The following is an 8,148-nucleotide window of genomic DNA, read 5'->3' on the forward strand; positions in this document are numbered from 1 at the left end:
CACATTCAGTATATAGATATGACTAGTACCGGCACCAGGGTTATTATAGGCTACTTATTTCAGCTAGTTTTGCCAAAGCAAAATTTCTCATTTTCATTTTTCAAAATAACTAAAACTGAAATAGAAAATAAATAAAACTATATAGACATAAAAAAACTAATAAAAATGACAACAAAAACACAAAAAAAGTACTAAAACTTTAAAATTACGGTAACATGAAAACTGAAAATACAAAAATAAAAACTTAAAAAATTTAAAAGTATCTCAGTGATGCTAAAATAACACAGATTTTTACAACCTGTTTATTATTTATTTATTAAAAAAAAACATTATCATGTCAGCAAAATCTGTTATCTATATATGTCAACCTAATTCATATGTATTAATATTGGTACATGAATAAAATACATTGAATAAAACATGTCTTTAATATTTTAAACTCGCAGTTCCCCTGTTTTGCTGATAAACTGTATTAAGTCTTCACTGAATGTGAAATACATGATTTGTTTTGCGATTGTATAGGTTTAATCTGTATGGATGTACGCTATTAAATTTATTTGAGATGGTCTTTAAAAGCATTAAATTTGATTTTAAAAACCCTTCAGATACCAGTATTTATCATCTTAATCTATGCATCATAATTAATTCTACATATTTCTTCTCCCACTTCAAGGTTACCCATTCAACGACGTGTGCCAGTGGTTTATCGATCGCGCAGACCTCATTTTTGTGGTGTTTGATCCCACCAAGCTGGACGTCGGTCTCGAGTTAGAGATGCTCTTCCGGCAGCTGAAAGGTCGGGAGTCCCAGATCCGTATCATCCTCAATAAAGCCGACAGCTTGGCGACCCAGGACCTCATGCGCGTCTACGGCGCCCTCTTCTGGAGTCTGGCGCCCCTCATTAATGTAACCGAGCCTCCTCGGGTCTACGTCAGCTCCTTCTGGCCCTACGACTACGCGCCGGACACCAGCCGCGACCTCTTCAAACGCGAGGAAATATCCTTGCTGGAAGACCTGAACCAGGTGATCGAGAACCGTCTTGAGAACAAAATCGCCTTCATCCGCCAGCACGGCATCCGCGTTCGCATTCACGCCCTCCTGGTGGACCGCTACGTGCAGACCTTCAAGGAGAAGATGAGCTTCTTCAGCGACCCCGAACTGGTCTTCAAAGAGATTGTGGACGATCCTGACAAGTTCTACATTTTCAAGTCCATCCTGGCCAAAACCAACGTCAGCAAGTTTGACCTGCCCAACCGAGACGCTTACCGTGACTTCTTCGGGATCAACCCGGTGAGCAGCTTCAAGCAGCTGTCGGCCCAATGCTCCTACATGGGCGGTTGTCTACTGGAGAAGATCGAGCGCGCCATCTCCCACGAACTGCCCTCTCTGCTCGGCAGCATCAACTCCAGCAAGAACCCAACCCTGTCCTCCTGCGAGGCCACCGGCTGCGGGGAAAAGCCCAAGAACCGCTACCGGCGAAACTGAGAGAAGAAACCAGGCGGGAGGGAGACCGAGGAGAAGGAGGACGAGAAAGGAGGGACGGTGGAGCGAACAAACCGAGGAGGAGCAGTGGAGCTAATCCTGTTCCTGCCGCGGGTCCGTTTCGAGTCAATGGAGACGGATCTCACAGGACTGTTTTTTGCGTGAAGAGGTTGTGTGTGGGGACGTTTGAGGGCGGGGGATTCTGGGAATGGGTGGAGGGAGGTTCTTGTGAAGTCTTGAGGCGGAGTTTCTTGTGAATGTGAGGAGAGCGCGCCAAAAAAAACCTCTCCTCTCTTTCCGCACTACTTTTATAAACTGTCTGCAGTTTTGGAGCGAAAACGTGTACGCATGGAAAACAAAAATGGCTGACACACACTTAAAAAATGTAAAAAATAGCAAAAATAAAATATCCTGAGACTGAAAATCAGGTATCAGCTGCCTTGAATGTGAACCAAAATGCAACAGTGATGCAATTGCCATGTTTTAAACATACTGATTATATAATGAGTTCCCCAGTCATGCATTTTTTTCCACAGTTTTTCGGGTTGATTTGTTCACTTATATAGGTTAGTAACTATGGATGATTATTTTTTTTCTCCTCAGACTGATAAGCTACTAGCATTTTTACACTGCATGTTATGATACATATGGGTTTGGTTTCTTTCACATTTCCACTTATCCACTTTGTGTACCACAATAAAGGTTCCAAAAGGACGTTTTCGCAGCAATGCCATAGAAGATCCATTTGGGGTTCTCTAAAGAACCTTTAAAGGAATAGTTCACCCAAAAATGAAAATTTGCTGAAAATTTACTCACCCTCAGGCCATCCCATATGTAGATGAGTTTATTTCTTCATGAGAACAGATTTGGGGAAATTTAGCATTATATGAGCAGTGAATGGGTGCCGTCAGAATAAGAGTTCAAACAGCTGGCAACTAATCTACAAGTAATCGGCACGACTATCAATTAATGTCTTGTGAAGAGAAAAGGTGCGTGTTTGAAGAAACAAATGTATCATTAAGGCCATTTAAACCTTTGCTCTAGGCCAAAATATGAGTCCATAATCCATAATAACGCTTCCTCCAGTGAAAACGTCCATGCACTGTTATCCTCACACATCAAAATCCACCCACATGTTTGTTTAGAACTGTTTTGGACTGTTTTTGCTTGTAAACGGATCTGTGCATATTTCTCTCCTGATTCAGATGAGATGACTTTTCACTGGAAAAAGCAATATTATGGATAGAGGACTTGCATTTTAGCCAGAAACAACAGTCTGAAGTTAAAAACATCTTAATGATGAATTTGTTTCATACAAACACACAGCTTTTCACTTCACGAGATGTTAATTGATGAACTGGAGTGGTACGGATTACTTGTGGATTATTGTGATGTTTTTATCAGCTGTTTGGACTCTCATTCTGACGGCACCCATTCACTGCAGAGGATCCACTGGTGAGCAAGTGATGTAATGCTACATTTCTCCAAATCTGTTCTGATGAGGAAACAAACTCATCTTGGCCTGAGGGTGAGTAAGTTTATTCCATTAACTGAACAGTTTTTAGTGTAAAGAACATTTTAATAATCTTTTTCCGCAAAAAGAACCTTTTGTGCATTTGAATGGTATCTAACTGAACCACTGATGCCAATAAAGAACCTTCATTTGTAAAAGCGTATTTAAAATTCCACAACTAATAGCCAGGTCTTAAGTTTGGGGTTTTGTGTGGAAATAATCACATTAATCTAGATATCTAGATAGATGTTACCTCAGAAAGCTGCATTTTTATAAGCTTTTTATTTATTTTTTTTAATCCTAGTTATGATGTATGGTAATCAACAGTGAAAATAGTGCAAACAGTGCAATTCTGTGGGAGCGAAAACTGCAATAAAGTGTTATTAACCGAGCTGTCTGGTTTTTTGGAGTAGGGTCGTGGCGGTTAATAGACTCGGATCTCTTCTGAAAGACCTGTCTAGTCCCTGTTAAATATCAAGGTCACTCTTTGTTCCCACCTCCAAAAATAGAAAAGATGAACCATGGTGTCGCTATCAGATTTAGATTTTAACCACAAGTAAGTGCTGAAAGATGGTCAAGTCAGCTGTATATTTAGCAGGTGTGTTTCTAAAACAGGTGGGAGATCACAGGGGTCGTCATAAATGCAGCAAGCCCATTAAAACATGCAGAGGATGTGAATATTGCTCAGTGTCTGAGCATGATTAGTTATTCTGACAGATGGCTTGTTTAATTTTTTTTGAAAGGTATTAAACTACAGCTCACAAGACTTCCTGCACTGTTTGTGCAACAAGCTAAAAACTACTCACTGCAGTGTTTTCACTGGCAAACACCCCTCACATGTTCTTTAGACAATGCAAAAATCAGTTTCTAAAGACTATTAGAGTAAAAAAATGACTGTCTTTTCAACACTTCTCATTAGCTGTGAGTGAGTGTCCATATGTGTTGAAGTTGCTGTGGCAGTAGTTGTCCACTAGAGTGAGCACAGAATGTGAAGTGAGGTACAGCATTGCATCACATTGACAAGAGGACAAAACAACAGAAATTGCGCTCCACATAATGCTGAGGTGAAGAAGATTATTGTACAAACCATTTCTGGCAACATAAGGTGAATGAAATGAAGCAAAATGAAATGAAAAAGAGGTTGAACATTACAAAATAACCATTATTAAACAGTGGCAGTTTGTTCATGAAAATGTGCAATAGCATAAAATTAACATACTAAAGAGAGATTTGACATTGTGATTGAAACTTCTGAATCATGATGCAGTGGAGAATGTCTAATCATTATGTGTGAGGTTGAAGTCAACATAAAAATCAAAATGAACCCGGTTACTTAATACACATTAGCTATTTGCTATTTCTTTATTTGTGGGAAGTCGTGACCTAATGGTTAGAGAGTCGGACTCGTAACCCAAAGGTTGCGGGGTTTGAGTCTCGTACCGGCAGGGATTGTAGGTGGGGGGAGTGGATGTACAGCGCTCTCTCCCACCTTCAATACCACGACTGAGGTGCCCTTGAGCACAGGGCCGTTTCTAGCCAATTTGACGCCCTAGGCGAAATCCCTATGCCCCCCCCAATTATATATATATAATTCTTTTCAGACACCAGTTGCTTGTCACATTCAAATTGGTTGTCATAGTAACGACACTAATTTGTGGAGATTCCACATGTCACGTCACGTCACTTTTTTTTATCCATTGTTTTAGGCTGTTAGGTAAGGTAATGCCTTTCTAAAATGAATTCCCAATAAACGAACACAGTAATTTAATGCTAATGTTTATTTAAAGGAATAGTTCACGCAAAAATAAAAATTAGCTGAAAACGTACTCACCCTCAGGCCATCCAAGATGTAGATGAGTTTGTTTCTTCATCAGATTTGGAGAAATGTAGCATTACATCACTTGCTCACCAAAGGATCCTCTGCAGTGAATGGGTGCCGTCAGAATGAGAGTCCAAACAGCTGATAAAAACATCACAATAATCCACAAGTAATCCACATGACTCCAGTCCATCAGTTAATGTCTTGTGAAGAGAAAAGTTGTGTGTGTGTTTGTAAGAAACAAATCCATCATTAAGGCGTTTTAACTTGGCTTCTGGCCAAAATATGAGTCCATAATCCATAATAACTCTTCCTCCAGTGAAAAGTCCTTCCCCTGTTGTTCTCTCACATCAAAATCCACCAACACATTTAGAACTGTTTCGGACAGTTTTTGCTTGTAAACGGTGCTTGATCTTTGCATATTTCTCACCTGATTCAGATGAGATGACTTTTTCACTGGAGAAAGCAATATTATGGACAGAGGACTCGTATTAATGATGTCTTGATGAATTTGTTTCTTAAAAAACATCCAGCTTTTTGCTTCACAAGATGTTAATTGATGGACTGACTAATTGATGGAGTGTTGTGGATTATTGTGATGTTTTTATCATCTGTTTGGACTCTCATTCTGACGGCACCCATTCACTGCAGAGGATCCATAGGTGAGCAAGTGATGAAATGCTGCGTTTCTCCAAATCTGTTCTCATGAAGAAACAAACTCGTCATCTACATCATGGATGACCTGAGGGTGAGAACATTTCCAGCAAATTTTATTTTTGGGTGAACTAATCCTTTAATGAAGGTACTAATATGGTAGTAATAGCAAAAAAACAAAAAAAACAAACTAACCTATATAAGTCAACAACCTATATAGTAACCTATATATTACTAACCTATATAAGTGAACAAATCAACCCGAAAAACAGTGGAAAAAATGCATGACTGGGGAACTCATTATATAATCAGTATGTTTAAAACATGGCAATTGCATCACTGTTTTCCCACAATACTGCATCACTCCTGTAGCTCAAACAGTAGCACATGTTGCTAAAAATGCCAAGGTCATGGTTTTGATTCCAGGGAATGCAAGGCCTCATAGAAATATTTATAAACCTTGAATGCAATGTAAGCTGCTTGGATAAAAGTGCCTACCAAATGCATAACTGTAAATGTAAATCCACTGCAAACTCACTTTCAGCTCAATTCTGATAAGAAACACACACTTTACACCCTTTTAAAATCAAGCAGCATCCTACATGAATATTCTGTTTCCCTCTGAAATACATCACATAACTGAAGTAATTTGGGTTGCTGATGTCTTTCATGTTGCTTTTAATGAACAGATTGCAATCAAGGAAGTTTCCTCATTGTATTCCCGTATCTGTTATTCTGTGTTTAACACATTAGAAGATGTAACAGCTCATTTTACAGCACTGCTCGAGAAGCAAATGTGCAATATGGCCGATGTATTCAATAGCAGAATGAAGCCAGTGTCCTGTCGCCAAACGATATTAATCCTAATGAGTTAATAATGGCATGGGTCTGCACGCCTGCGTGAGGACACGGCCCACTGATCACATATTTCAAAACAGTCTGTGCTATATTCCCCCCAGAGCGAGGGAAGCCCCCACAACATCAGGGCCGCCTCTGAAAGCGTGTGAAGTCACACTCACACATACACACGTTTCAGACGGCGGGCTGAAGTTTGCCTTGCGCTCAGATGTGATTGGAGAACAGGTCTGGAAGCTGCATTGCAGCAGCTCGGGGTCGGTCGTGACTCCAACTCAAAGGGAGGTGTGTGAGTGAACTGTAACGGGGGACTGTGTATCATGTTCAAAGGGAATGATGTTTCTCAAGGCTGTTTCTCTTTGTGAGTGTATTTCAGTAAACTGAAAGGTGTGAGTAGAAACAGATATGCGTCATTAGGTCAATCTCACAAGTTTCATTTTCAATATATTTATATTTGTTGCATTACAGTTATAAGAATAAGATTTTTAAAACCTTTTTTTTTTTTGCACTGACAATTTTTATGCAAATTAAGCATATTTTCCCCTCAAGTTCGCATTACTGTAATGCATCTGGATGTTTTAACCATAATTCCCAAAGGTATTTTATCAAAGAAAATACATGTACAGTGGGTATAGAAAATAATTACCCCCTTTAAAATAATCACATTTTGTTTTGTTTTTTGCAGCCTGAAATGAAGACACAGAGTTTTTGTTTTATCCAGCTGTATTTACATCCAAATTAAAGATATGAACACCAACATGTCAGAAAAAAATTTAAAAAACAGAAACACTGAGTTGGAAAAATCGACTATGGGTGGCAAGGCACTGTCAAAAGATCTCAAGGAGAAAGTTGTGGGCAGGCACACGTCAGGAGATGGATACAAAAAAAAAATTCAAAGGCTGTATCAATGCCTAGAAGCACAGTGAAGTCTATTATTAAGAAATGTAAGGTATTTGGTACAACAGCTCACCATCAAATTTAACTGAACTTGTGCAGTTCTGCAAAGAAAAGTGGGCAAATATTGCAAAGTTAGTACAGACAAATCCCAACAGACTACAGGATGTAATTAAAGCAAAAGTGAGTGTGTGTGTGTGTGTGTGTGTGAGAGAGAGAGTGTGTGTGTGTAGAGGCAACCAAGAGACCTACAGCAACTCTGAAGCAGTTGCAGGAATTTATGACAAAGAGTGGCCATTGTGTGCATGAGATAACAATATCACAAATTCTCCACAAATGTGGCTCGTATGGGAGGGTTGTAAGAAAAAAGCCACTCGTCAAGAAAGGCCACATGCAGTCACGACTGAGCTTTGCCAAAACACACCAGATTCTGAGGCAGATGAGACTAAAATTTAATTATTTGGCCTCAAAACCGAACGATATGTCTGGCGGAAATCCAATACAGCTCACCATCCAAATAACAGCATTCCTCCAGTAAAGCATGGAGGTGGTAATATCCTGTTATGAGGTGTTTCTCTGCAGCAGGGACCGGAGCACTTGTCAGGATAGATAGAAGGAGAAATGAATGGGGCAAAATACTGTCAAATTCTTGAGGAAAAGAATGGGAAGAAGGTTTACCTTCCAACATGACAATGACCTAAAGCACACAGCAAAATGGACACACAGTGGTTGAAGGAGAAAAAGGTGAATGTCCTTGCATGGCCTAGTAAGAGCCCAGACTTAAACTCCATTGAAAATCTGTGGAATGACTTTAAGACTGCAGTTCACAAACGCTCACCATCAAATTTAACTGAACTTGTGCAGTTCTGCAAAGAAAAGTGGGCAAATATTGCAAAGATATACAAAGTTAGTAGAGACAAATCCCAACAGA

General features: G+C 39.6%; 1 protein-coding gene across 1 annotated transcript in view; it reads left to right on the forward strand.

The window, feature by feature from the left end:
• LOC107718567 (sarcalumenin-like) overlaps nt 1–2,238 on the forward strand; it is a 30,152-nt gene extending 27,914 nt beyond the window's left edge. The window contains exon 7 of the mRNA XM_016525686.1: nt 674–2,238. Coding sequence (XP_016381172.1) covers nt 674–1,485 — 812 coding nt within the window. The 3' untranslated portion in view covers nt 1,486–2,238. The remainder of the gene's footprint in view (nt 1–673) is intronic.
• The last annotated feature ends 5,910 nt before the right edge of the window (nt 2,239–8,148 follow it).

This window comes from Sinocyclocheilus rhinocerous, unplaced genomic scaffold, assembly GCF_001515625.1.
Source record: "Sinocyclocheilus rhinocerous isolate Xijiao unplaced genomic scaffold, SAMN03320098_v1.1 scaffold182, whole genome shotgun sequence".
NCBI lineage: Eukaryota > Metazoa > Chordata > Actinopteri > Cypriniformes > Cyprinidae > Sinocyclocheilus > Sinocyclocheilus rhinocerous.